Source organism: Topomyia yanbarensis, chromosome 1 (assembly GCF_030247195.1).
Source record: "Topomyia yanbarensis strain Yona2022 chromosome 1, ASM3024719v1, whole genome shotgun sequence".
NCBI classification, from domain to species: domain Eukaryota; kingdom Metazoa; phylum Arthropoda; class Insecta; order Diptera; family Culicidae; genus Topomyia; species Topomyia yanbarensis.
Window position 1 is genome coordinate 58,220,909 of NC_080670.1, and position 13,594 is coordinate 58,234,502.

Sequence of the window (13,594 nt, forward strand, 5' to 3'; positions counted from 1 at the left end):
TTGAGGTTTATATTAGAAGTTAGCCATGTTTCACATAGGGAAAATGCATCACAATGATTGTAATTTAGCAAGTGTTTTAATGAATCAATTTTGGGGATAATACTTCTGCAGTTCCACTGTAAAACAGTGATCAGATCCCTGATTCCGTCTAATAAGTTAGCCATCGAAGGATACGATCGCTGTAAGGAGGGGCCATTGTTCAGTCAACTGTTTTAAAAATGTTCTTACTGTTGGTAGAATAGCAACCAGCAAGCTTTTCATAGGATCGGTAATGTTGAAAGCTGTGAATATCCAGTCCACAATGTCAGAAAATTTAAGGAATCCCGTTTTAGGTTGAGTTTCTGACTGTAAAATTGGAGCACTTGGGATTTTTGGTGCCCCGGGGAGTGCTGGGAACTCCTGGTTGTATCTCAATTTCCCAAAACCAGGAGGTATTATCTTCGGATTTGTACCAGCACTTCCAGTTGATGAATTATTTTTATTTTGTACCCTTGTTTGGGACAACCTAGGACCCTTACGAGGAAGTTCAGGTGAGTTTTGATTAGGTCTTTTCCTAGAATTTCCAAGCGGAGCCAAAGAATGCCCCTCGCAAGGGTCGTTAGAGGCGTTATCGTCAGTTGGCAAGAGAGCGAATGGGTTTTCGGAGATAAGTGGAACAGCTCTTTTAAGAATTTCTGCGTAAGAGCGTCTGGAGCGATCTTTGGCGGATCGCTTCAGTTTATCCGCGCGAAGTTTGTACGTTGGGCATGTCAAAAGTGCATGCGGATTCTCCCCACAGTAAACACACTTCTCAGCGGGGCTACTGCAAGTATCATCCGCATGGCGTTCCCCACATTTACCGCACCGTTGCTTGTTGCTACAGTAGGTGGCCGTGTGACCTAGCTGCTTGCAATTGGAACAATTCATGACCCGCGGTACAAACAGGCGTACAGGTAGACGAGCTCCTCCCACTTCAACGTAGCTCGGAAGTGTAGATCCGGCGAAGGTTACGCGAAACGAGTCTGATGGATAGTAATTACCATCTTCGATGGACTTTGAGTGCAATTGCTTGCACTCCAAAATCTTAACTGATTGAAGGTTAGAGTCCTTAAAACGGCCAGCCCCATCATTCATCAGATCATCGACAGTTAGACCCGCATCACTTACCACACCGTCGATCTCCACATCACGAGAAGGGATGTAGACGCGATACTCCAGCGTAAAGAGGCTATTGCTAACGATATCATTGGCCTGTTTCAAGTCAGTAACGACTACGCGCAGTTTATCTGACTGAACCTTTTTAATCTCGGTTACGGCCGAGTAACGTTTTGTCAGCTCCCGTGCAACAGTTATGCTGTTTAACGGTTTATTTTTGGGCCGAAAGTATACCACCCAAGGACCAGCGGATCCATCCTGGTAAACCTTGACTCGGGGGGGCTGTGAGACATTGGGGGAAAGTGGGGGAAGTGGATCGACCATAACATTATCTGTCTCAGTATCAGATATACGTTCTTCTTCTTCATAATATTCCTCTTCGGAGGGTGATCCTTCTGTTTGTTCCATTTTGTTGCGGGAGCAACACGCTCGACCGCACTGTTTAACTTAAATCAAAATAAAAATTCAAAAGCAATAAAAAGAAAAAAATCGATAAGAAAGGTAAAAAACGAAACACTTCACCAGTTGGTTCCTGACGAGCTGGTAGGTGAATTGATCCTTCGTTTGTTTTATCCGTCACCCGCGTGACCTTCACACAGTAGAGCTGATATAGCTCGTCTAAACAAAGCCGTCTTTCAGGCAAGAAAAATGTTTAGTTACGCACTTCACTGCACTACTTTAACTGATATCGCAGGTAACAATTATCACTCGCGGGACTGTTTATTAGTAATGCTTTACTGCAGCCTTTGCCACAGCAAGCACCTTCGTACCACCGAAAAAACTAAACCACACCGGAGAGAACAAAAAGCACTTGTTTCCCGGTACAAAGTTGGGTTACGAATCCATTTGGATATTTATTACCTGTTGATATAAAAGATGAGGAGGTTTTATGCCTGCTAGAGAGAGTTAAAACTTTAAAAAAGCTGAAAAATTCAGCCCCCAAATAAATAAATAAATAAAATCTTAAGCGTAATTATAAACTAGTGAAATCATATTCTATTGAACTACAAGTATACCTTACTGAATAAATGTCGGATTAATGCGTTGGAAATGGAATGGAAACGCATTAGCACACGCGAAATTCCAAACGTCCTAGTATACGTGACATACAAACGCTCATGCAATAAAAAACGCGCACAATTACATAAAAACGCTCTAGGCTTTCGCGACAATAAAAACCCTGCCGTAAAAGCGATCATTCACGCATACCTACGCCCATGAGCTAGCAAACACGAAATCTTCCCGATGATCAAGTCAACGTGTTAGCACTTACGAATTTATAATCGCGGTTTTAAGCGCCAACATAAAAACGCCCGCTCTCACGAAATCATAAATCGTACTCGTACCCCACTTTGAAATACGGAATTAGGAATCAGGACTTGAAATTTCAATATGCACTCGGAAAATATAGTTTTCGAAGCGGACACGGAACAATGACTTCAGAGCCCCTAGGGGACCCCAGTTTGGGAATCCTGCGACAACGGGAAGCTTACTTTCTTCTTTTATCTGACCCGTATTAAATATCACAATAACGGCCCGTGTGAACATTCAAAAGCCTACGCGAATATGCAAACGACTAAACGGTTATATAAACAAAATCAAATACGCGAAGCTATTCACACGCTAGCATCCGCGGCATAAACACGTTAACCTAAAACCGCTTGAGCCCTTCGCGATAATACAAATCATGCGAATATGTTAGCACTTACGAATTCGTAAACACGGTTTTAAGGGGTTACACCACAGTAAAATTTAAAAAAAGTCGAAAGTTTATTTATTAGTCTAAAATTTGCTTTAGGATGCTATAAATGATATCCCAAAAAATCAATTCCGCCGCAACGCCTCTTATGTAAACCTAGAGTGTACTGAAAACTTTAACCGCGTTCTCCTCGATACCCCTTTTTTTGAGCTGGCCGGAACTGTAACTCGAACAAATTAGTATATTCTAAATTGATTTTTTCCGGCATGGAATTTTAATTTTTTATTGCTTAATTTTTATTAAATCACCAATTCTGTCTCGATTTTAATTTAATGGAATTTTCGGCGTTTTTTCGCTCAAAAATGCGCCATGTCAAAAAAATCAAAATATTGATAAAATTCTACGTACGTCGCTTTCAATTTTCATAAGGAATCAGAAAACAACATAAGTTTTTGGCTCTAGGTCAAAAATTATGGGAGATAGTTTTCTGGCCGTGGACCCCTTCCAAAAAACACGCATGGGGTAAAATGAAGCACAGCCGCCATCTTGTGTTGAAACTACTCGATTTTTTTTTGTGATTCATTACTTATATTATAAATCCCATTGAACAGGGTTTCGATTCACACCATTATTGCGTCAAGAAAAATTCCCGAAATATGCCAATTTTGTCGAACTCTACAGTGGTGTAACCCCTTAGCGCCGTGATCATGAATCAATCACGTCAGCACGTCCTAGCAGTGTAGATCTATAGATTCAGTATGCGTCTCAAAAAACAAACCCATATACACTAGGACTCTCAAAGCGCTCCAGTGATATGGGGAAACTCGCTCCCTTTCAGATCTGAGACATATACTAAAAATCAGATCGCGCGAACATTCCAAAGCCCACATAAATATGCAAGCGGTTACACGGTTATACAAAAGAATTTATACATGCGAAGTTATATGCACGCGGCACTCAGGTGCCAACGTGACCATACCCGCTAACATACAAACGCTCGAGTCCTGCGCGATAATACAACATTGGTCACAAATTTTCAATTGCGATGAACTACGTAAACCAACTCCAGTAATCTCGCAAACCTAACAACGCCCTTGTTATTAGGTGAACTTTAGAACCCATACGAATTTATAAACGCGATCTCAAGTGCGATTATACGAACGCGCGATCGTAGATCTTTCACGTCTATACCCAACTGAAGTTTTATGACTCCCTTGAAGCAGCTCTTAAAATTAGATTGCTCTTACAGGTTGCTATAAAATCTAAAATGTTACTTGGATAGTGTCGGTTCTAGCCGCTTAAGTCCATGTCTTCAGTAGGAACATTTTCAAAGAAAAAAAAATGCTCATGTACACTAAACAAAAAGTTCCAGGGGGACATGACCGGGGACTCTAGTTAAATGAGGAAACTCTATCACTTATAGCATTTGATCACTTATAGCATCAGATTCACGGTCCGCACCATCAGCGAAGGACCCACGCGAGAATGCGAATAGCCACATTTCTGCAATCGAATTTATACACACGAAACTACATACACGCGACATACAAAAGCCCACGCGATCAAGTATTCACCTCAGAAAAATCTCAACGACCTCGATTGGGATTGAACCCAGACCAACTGGAATGAGTGGCGGTCAGGTTTACCACTCAACCATCGGCGCCGTTATTTTACAAAAACAAAAATTTATGTTAAAAAATTCAATTGCAAAAAACCTATCTTTTTTTTAATATTTTGTCAACAAAAACCTAAAGTGAAAAGAAACATTTTGAATGTTATTGCATGATGGAGAACTTATCGGTAATATTTTGTTTCTATCAATAACTTTATACATGTTTTTAAACTTCATACTAATTGACATACAATATAATTGTAACTATCATTTTAAAATAAAATGTATTTAACAAAAATCTTCCAAAATGCGATAGTTTTCGAGATATTTGGAATTTTGCTCTAACAAAAACAATTAATTCGTGTGTGTCATTCGTAATCGATTCCACTCCTCTGTATTGCGACACAATTCGTTTGATGTAATCTTCCTAAGTGCGCGGTGCCAAATCATGGATACGAACGTCCACCATGTCGTTTTCGAAATATATACGGGAATCTTGATTCTGGTGTTAGTAAATTCGACCGCGTGTTGCATGTTGTTCTTCGCAATGAAGTTTTCTGGCTGTGCTAAACTTTTATTTGTATTTATATTTGTAAATGTTATCAAAACACAGTTTTTGACGTGGTGTAGCTAAATGTATGTAACTTCCGCGAGATTAGGTTCCATTTTAACTAGTTGTTCCACCTCCTGAACGGCGCGTCCAACACGAGTTTTTTTTAAAGTCGATGGAAGTTGTGTTATCCCGTAGCACGGGCACTTTTGTTTCTTTTGGCAAACCCATTTCACTGCGCAGCCAGGGGTAACGGTACAATACTGTTTGTGCACTGAATTTAGAACAAAGCGATTTTTGGCTTCTGCTTTGTGCGAGGTCAGAAGATAGACTGATTCAGAGATCTTGCATCTCATCCAACCTAAGTTGTAGTTGCATCAGTTTTTCGAACGTTTTGGTATCAGTTTCGATAAGGACATCGTATCATGTGTGTGTCTTCCATTTCGCAAAATTCGTATAACCGTATCGCTCGTATCAATGTTAGAAACAAATTGTTTATTTTTAATGAGAAGGCAAACATATTTTTTAAAGGCATACATAATTATAATAAGATGATTGCGTAAAAATTTTATAATGAATCTTAAAGTAGGGGAGGCCAGGGAGTGTTGAAACAATTTTTTGTTTTTGTTAGATAAATCGACAAAAACTGTCATCTGATGATTGCTTATTTTGAAATTTCTTACTTTTGTTTATACTTTATCCAATTACATCAGAATAACTGGTACAAATCAATAATAGAGCATCAATACATTGATTTTTGTAACAGTGTTCTCTTTGTTTCAACACTCCTCATACCGAGGTAAGTTGAAACAGCAATGAATGTGAGGTGAAACAAGTAACAAATTATTTTAAATGTTATCAAAATGTTTTCTAAAGCATCAAATGTTACAGTTGTGTAATTTTTTTCGTTCACATTAAGATAATTCCTCAAAATGACATGCATTCTTATAATTATTTTTCACAGTGTATCTCTACGTATAAACTGACACTTGTTTTGAAATTTAATGTTAGATTTTGATTACACATGCAGGAATTTATGCACTTATCCCAACTGTAATAACAGTAAGATATTTTGCCTAACCACTAATTAACTTTTAACTGTAAAATCAATAAATTTGTCACCCATTTTTCATATATTTAGTTATGTATTATTTTCCAACAAACTTCGCCTAGAACATTCTGCATTCATTAAAATGGTTGATATGACCGGGGATACTATTTATGACTACAAATGATACGGGTTTATGGAAACAGGTAATTTGACCTCCATGTCGGTAGTATTTGGTTCATTTTGAATTGTGGTCACTTCGCTCCAAGCATCAGAAAATGATAGGAGTGAACAATTAGAACAAGTGCATATTCCGTGGTTATAAATGACCTAGGTCTAATAAATTGAGAACGTTGATCTTTGTTGTCAATTCAGGAAAGCAGAATTTTGATTATTATTATTTGTTCAGGAACGTTAATGTGATTATAACATTACCATTAGACTAGAAGTTCATCATCGAGGAGAGTTGAAACAAGGTGTTTCAACTCTCATAGGTCGAGAAGTAAGTCTTGATTCACAATTTACAATTTATCCATCGCAAAGATAGAAAGAAACGTATACAATTCATAAATGGTAACTCTTAGACTATATAATAGTGATATTTTCATGATCGAACATCACTTAATATCCTATTTATACCATTTTCAAGAAAATAACGAAAACTTACTTTTGCTCATTTTTTGTAGTGTGGTTACCGTAAATACTCAACCACTTTTTTAACGTAGTTGGCGGGTATTGGGATATTTATGGGCACGATATAAATAAAACAAATGCATTATTATTTTATCCCTAACTGTTTCGCTAGTAATGGGCACTGTTTCAACTCTTCTCTGTTTCAAATCTCCTCGGTTTCCCCTACTTTATAAGTATTTCAATCATAACTGGCCTATTGCAGGGCGTTCAGTATAAAATTGTTTTTATGTTGTAATTGTAATATCTAGCAAAGCATTTACTCCAAAATTTTGACACAATTTTTAATATGATTCTTAATAATTTATAAAATATTAAGCAAAAAATCGGTCTAACTTTTAGAAAATTTAATTTGTTTATAATGGTAATTGCAGAATGCGTAAGATATATAACAAAAAAAGTTAGGTAAATTTTTTCGGTAAGCTCGTACGAAAACACAAACTTCTTTATTTAATATTTTTCCATACACCGAACAGTTTCCGAGTTGGCGAAGTTTAAAAACTCAGAACTTTCTAAAATATCACATTTTGCCAAAACAAAAAATACGTCATTTATTTTTCGCTAAAGAATCTAAGAAAAATCATATTTTAATAATTATTTTGATTGTGAATCTGAAGTGGAATGACCCTTATACTTATAAAACAATAGGTTTATAATGCACTTCAATGCGCAAAATTTCTTTTTGAGTAGCAAATTGGATTCAAATAATTTTCTGCCGAAGGGTGCTAACCTAGCTTGAAGTCGAGGTATTTACGTTTCGACTTTTTCTCATCGCTATTTCACAATAATTGGCGTCAGATTGACGCAAATGGTTTGCTAGCTGAAAAGTTGTAAACACAATTTAATGTTTACGTCATTCTGGCGCTAAGTTAGTGGCAGATTCTGATGAGACGAAGTAGAAACGCGAAATTCTCGAACTTAATAGAATTTAAGGAATAATTAAACATAATGAATGTTTCGTACTATTCAAAAGCGATAGTCTTTATAAATATTTCTAACTTCATTACAGGTAATCTTCGATACAACGTACCCTCGATATAACGTACCCTCGATATAGCGTCATTCGATATAACGTACATTTTTCCTCGATATAACGTACATATTTTTTAATTTATTTTTCAGGTCCAAATTTATCTTGAATTACGCATGTATTCCATATTTTAAGAATTCAGTATGTTATACAAAATCTTAAAACGTACTAATTGGGCTTCTAATGAGCATGTTAGGAATTGGCTACTTCATTGAAAGTTACGAGACCGATTTTTTTTTCAATTTCATTTGCGTATGATCGTGATTTATTAAAACCAACCATTTATCTCAATAAATAATTCTATTTCTTCTATTAGACATATAGCACTGCCTCTCGTTATGTACCTCAAGTTATGCGAAACCCATTATCCAATTTGTTTTGGTTGCAAAATATTTTGTATTGTGGAAGTTCTGGGCGATATCGAGCATACCTAGTAAATTTCCTAAATTTTAAACACTGTATTATTTAGGGTGATGGCGGTGCTGCTCGCGGGGCAAGTTTGCGGTACTATTTACGATGCAAAAAATTTTATTTCTGGAATTCACTCCAAAGTAAGAAAATCTTTTTCTTGTGTATCTTGTCAATGCAGGAAACATTTACTTCGGCTAGTCACCTGAAAAATTTCGAAAATTTGCTGTTGCTTGCTATGAAAATTTGCTATGGAGTACGCGTCAATGTCAATATTCCGGGATAATGAGACTGAAATATAATAGCAAATGTCGATTAATATACAGTTTTCTTGAAAAGACATTCAGCATGTTCCAAAAGGACCCATGAAGTATTTGATATTGATTCTCCATTTGATTGCTTATTTTATGGTGTATCTATACATATCGCCAACTTACCCCGGGGCCGGGGTAAGTTGGCGGTTTTTTCCGCGTAACATATTTTTGTCTCTAAAAATGGAGACAATGCATCAAACATTTTAATAAAATTCAGAGATGTTGCCAACAGTCTGCCCTTCCATGCAACGTGTTCTATTTTGCAAAATCTAGGTACATCAAAGCGGTAAAAACGAAAACTGAAAACACAGCCAACTAGCCCCGGTCTCCTCTAAGTTCTAACTGAAAACTAAAATTGATAATATTTGTGTGACCATTGTTGGTTGGTTTCGGGACTGCGGCATCTGATTTTCTGGGCCGAATGACAACGTTTAAGTTCCACGGCATGCTATGCCACAAAAAGAATGGGAGGTCATATTTGTAGTTACACGGACAACTGTTCACGCTTCACGACCGGTTTGGGGTATTTAGGAAATCGGTTAGCGGACTGAAATATATCTTCAGAAATTTTTGAATCGTGGATACAAGTGGATCTTTATGCTCGATTCTAATGATTAAAGTTCATAAATTGCTTTTATTGTATGAGGCGCAGACGGTGGGAATATTAAAATCACTTTACAAGCCCAGACAAAATAATAATTAATGATGGAAAGGAGTCAGAATAGAGAATATTTTCGGAGGTAGAGATAGCGTAGTTGGTAACACGATTGCCTTGTACGCAGCTCACCTAGGTTCAATTCCCAACCCCGCACATAGTGTTAGAGATTTTTCTAAAGAGATTTCTCTAACCCAACAAAGAGGCGAATGACCCTAAGGTTAAAACCTCTAAAATCAAAATAAAAAAAAGAATATTTTCAATAAATTTAATTCATATAAGCAATAAAAATGATTATGGCATCTTTTTTATGGATCTACTATATTTTTCTTATTAGAAAAGTTGTTTCGCACTGCTAGGTAGGTAAGATTTTCAAAATTAGTTACGCGTTATCAAAATTCTACAAAATAAAGTACCACGAACAACAATTCTTTGAACATTTTGCATGCTTCGATATAACGTACAATTCGATATAACGTACAATTTTTAAACCGAGATGTACGTTATATCGAAGTTTACCTGTATATGAAAAGTCACTTTAGCGTTCAAAAGCTCTTGTTGCGCCGTGTCGTTAAACATTTAAAAGAAAATGTTTTATGGGATATTAACCTTTGAGATAAAAATAAACTAATATCATCCTTTGTTGCTTGCCCAGTCGAACTGATCAAATCAGGTTATATGTGCGCATCTAGTAGCATCCAATTTATCATTTCGTTAGCCCAAAAACCTTGATGAAACCTCGACGGTTTCCTGTCGGCTGGCCACACTAGCAACACTACCAATGCGAGTTTGCTCAGCTGCAAACATCACTGACGGTCGTTGAGAAAATAGCAAAGCGAACAGAAAAAAATGAGAGCGAGAGCATATCATCACAGACGAAAGAACTCGAACGCGAATGTTTTCAATCGAAATTTCTCTCTACACGTCCCGCGTACGCTCAAGAGTGAGAGAGCTAAACCGTACCAGCAGAGGGGCAACCGTTTCAGTCGCTGTCAGATGCGTGTACGGTGAAGAAGTGTGCTGTTTTTTCACGTCGATTGCTTGTTAGAACGTCAGTTCCAAACAATAGTTTTTTTTGTTTTGCTATTCATAGTGCACAACAGCGAAATTGTTTGCTTTGTTGCGGGCACACTTCGAATCGTTGCGCATAAATGTTTCCCCCTTCCTTCACATGCGAGTTAATTTGATTCTGTGTCAATGAATGGTCAAGGCGCCTTCATCTATTTAAGAGGCAAGCAAAAGAAATTAGCCCGAAGGTTTCTGTTCTGAGAAGATATTCTTGGCAGCGCAGTGTTCTAACCTTGACTTCAACCGAGTCTCGCTTCTTATAACCTTGTATCGGTGTCGCTCCTAGTTTGAAGCAGTGTTGGTCCATGCTAACGATCTTACAACAATCATCGACGGTTCGCGTGACCAATTTGTTCGGTGTGTGCGTTGTTGTGTGGGTTGATGCGAAAAAAAATCGCGACATTTTCTCGATTGAATGCCAAAAGTGAACACTTTTTAGTGATAGTCGCGATAGCCGCCGATCGATGATAAACCGTGAATGTCAAGCGATCGAGTTAATCAGTTCATCTGCAGCAGTGAAGCCCGGTGTGTGACGGAAAGAGATAGAAGCATCAATTACGGAAGAACCTTGGAATCGTGTAGTCAGTTGGGGTTGACTGTGGCGTTGTGTGAGTGTTTGTGGGTTTACGTTGAGGTGTACCACCCATACTCGTACAGTGGTTTACAGCTTGTGTGTGTGCGTTCGACTCGAGCATTAAGGTTGTTGGTGGTATTGTTCAGTGCTGTTGCTTTGAGTTTGTATCGCGTACAACAACACAAGATAAAGGCAGATGTACTTGAAATGCTTACGAAAATATTATGATACTCTCTGAAAAACTGAGCTCAACCATGAATTATTATGCTGTATCGTGCCAGAAACGTCAGCGTCAATGATAGGCCCTTCGAATAAGCGCTGATGTGTGTATGCTCGTTTGTGTATGATTCCCCCTGTAGCGATGACCAGTAGTCGTCTACATAGTTGCTGTTAATTGTGTAGTATCAGAGTGGAGCAACTACTGACAGAAGAGTTGGGAGAAGAAGACGAAGAAGCGATACTATTGATAAGAAATTGCGATTGGGTTTGGTCCGGTTTTTCTTCCACGGTGATTGCAATATTTGATTGGTGTTTCGAGTGATACTTTTCCGAAGGTGAAATAGCTGTCATCTCTGTCCCGGGTCTATGCCAGCCGAGAGCAGCACACTAAAGAGAAAGGAGAGATGATTTGGAAATTGTTTTTGTGAAAGTGCTGGCAAAGAAGAAGGTAGCGAAGCAAGAAAAAAATAAAAAGTTTATTCAAAATAGAAGTGAAATTTAATTTACCAAGCAGCTCGACTCGGTAAAAGATTGAAAGGTTAGCGCACGGGAAAACAGAAAAAAACGTCTGTACAAATACGTCGGAAAACGAAGAAACAACAAAGAGAAACACTCGCTCTGAAGTTTTTTAGTGGCACAGACCGCGTGTGTTGGGAAGTAGCAAACAACTGAAATCAAGCTGATGATTGAAAGTCACGTCTGCTGATCTTGGCTTTGGTTTCGGTAATCCAACGAGGGAAAACAGCTTTCTGTAAATACTAAACAACGCTATCAACGAGAACAAGCTACATTTGATTGTTCAACACGCGTGCACGTTCCCCATAGCAGCGACGATCTACGCGAACAATCCCTGTCCAGAAGCGACAATAGTTTGTGGTAACCCTAGTCCTCGTAGGATTTTCTTCTTGGCGCCGTGGTTCCACCAAATTAGCCACCGTGGATACCATAGCGTTGCCCCTCGGTGGATTATCTCATGTTAGGATGGCTCTAGCGAGGTGAGTGTTCCGAAATTACCTGAGACTTCGAAATTGTGTCTAAAAGTTAAGGGTCCATTCATAAATTACGTGACACAAAATGTCACTAGATCTATGTAGTCCATGTTTTCACGCACATTGGTATATTGATATCATGTCCAAGAATTTAGTTACCCGCCCAAACTAATCGGGAATGATGAGACGCTTCGTTACCTTAGTTAGTTTTTTGACATTTGTATGATTTGGCGAAAGCTGGTCTTTCGTTTGAACTCAAAACAAAATCTGTGGAATCTGTAAGACTTATCTGAGTTTGGTAGGCTCCCCAACAATAAGTATATTGCCTCAGAATATAATACGATTTTCCTGAATTACTTAACACCTTCTAAGACGACAGACTAACATACATAACACTATGAGGGAGTTCCCTCAAAAAACATCGATCTGGCAATTTTCTCAGAACACTAGCTCCACCTTTTATTCGCGGTCCCAAGCACTCATTTGGTGGTGGGTTACCCCTCAAGTTTGGGAGTAATTTTTCACTAGTGGTCTATCCCCCATATGCTTGTATATATGTCAGTGGCGCTATAATTGCAAATGTGGCCACAGTCCCAATTAAAATATATATTTAAAATGACCGTTAAAACGAGCGAAGCATTGTTTTCGAGTGTTGTGTCTGTTAGTCTGTGCTAAGACTTCAAAGAATCTTTCGGGACGGCGTCGGTGGTTGAGTGGTAAACTTGACCGCCACCCATCCTAGTTGGTCTGGGTTCAATCCCGCTGAGGTTTTTGAGATTTTTCTGAGGTGAAAAAAATCTCTGGTTACGTCTTCCTTCAGAAGGAAAGTAACCCTAGTAACAATTGAGGTTTAATGGTAATTTTATAGCCCCTGATAAAACTTAGATTGCACTTGTAGCGTGCTATAAAACTTCAATGGTTCCTTGGGAAAGCCGCTGGTCCCTGGTCCATGAGTTTATGAATTGATATCTAGTCCAGATAGTGTAGTCACCTTTCTGGTGTCGGTCTTTGGCTTCGTAGTGGAAATAGGCTGACCCCTCAAATATCCTCCCGTGGTACTTGTGGAGTGTGCAGTAGTATATACGGCCTCTAGCAAAAGCAAGTATTGGACTAACATTCCTTCCCTTTCCTTCCGCGATCTACGTTCGGGTCTGGCCGGCGCCAGTATTGATCAATGAACACTTTAGGATTACCAGGAGTTGCACACTGAAAGATGTTTCGCTACTCCCAAGCATAATTATCTACCGATTCCCTGTGCAACTTCAGCTAGTCCAGATCGATAACGGGGTAGCAGCCAGGGTTGGTCGCACAAACTCAAGCTCTAAGACTTCATAGAATCTTTCGAAGGTTTGCTGAACTTCGGCGACTTTAGCAGAACTTTGCTGCAGTTCATTGGAATTCCATGACATTAACGGAGAGTCCATGAAGTTCGTTTATCGCGAAAACTTGATCGACTTTCTTGCTGGATTTCCATGAAATTCTAAGGCCATCCGTGAATGTCAAAAACCTTTTCCAAAGCTCGTAGAACTACTCAGAATTTTTCAGGCTTCCTTGATTTTTTGTTTATGCTAAAATTTGTTTTTTGTATCGACTTTCCGATTTTT

The 13,594-nt window shown here is 38.5% G+C and overlaps 1 protein-coding gene across 2 annotated transcripts in view; it reads left to right on the forward strand.

The window, feature by feature from the left end:
* Positions 1-13,594, forward strand: part of LOC131677707 (protein roadkill) — a 395,312-nt gene that overhangs the window by 152,747 nt on the left and 228,971 nt on the right. Inside the window, exon 1 of one of the 2 annotated variants that reach the window (XM_058957691.1) lies at positions 10,126-11,996. The exons of the other annotated variant lie outside the window; for it this stretch is intronic. Within the exon in view, the coding sequence (XP_058813674.1) occupies positions 11,983-11,996 (14 nt within the window). The 5' untranslated portion in view covers positions 10,126-11,982. Of the gene's footprint in view, positions 1-10,125; positions 11,997-13,594 lie in introns of those variants that run through there. 2 annotated transcript variants of the gene reach the window in all.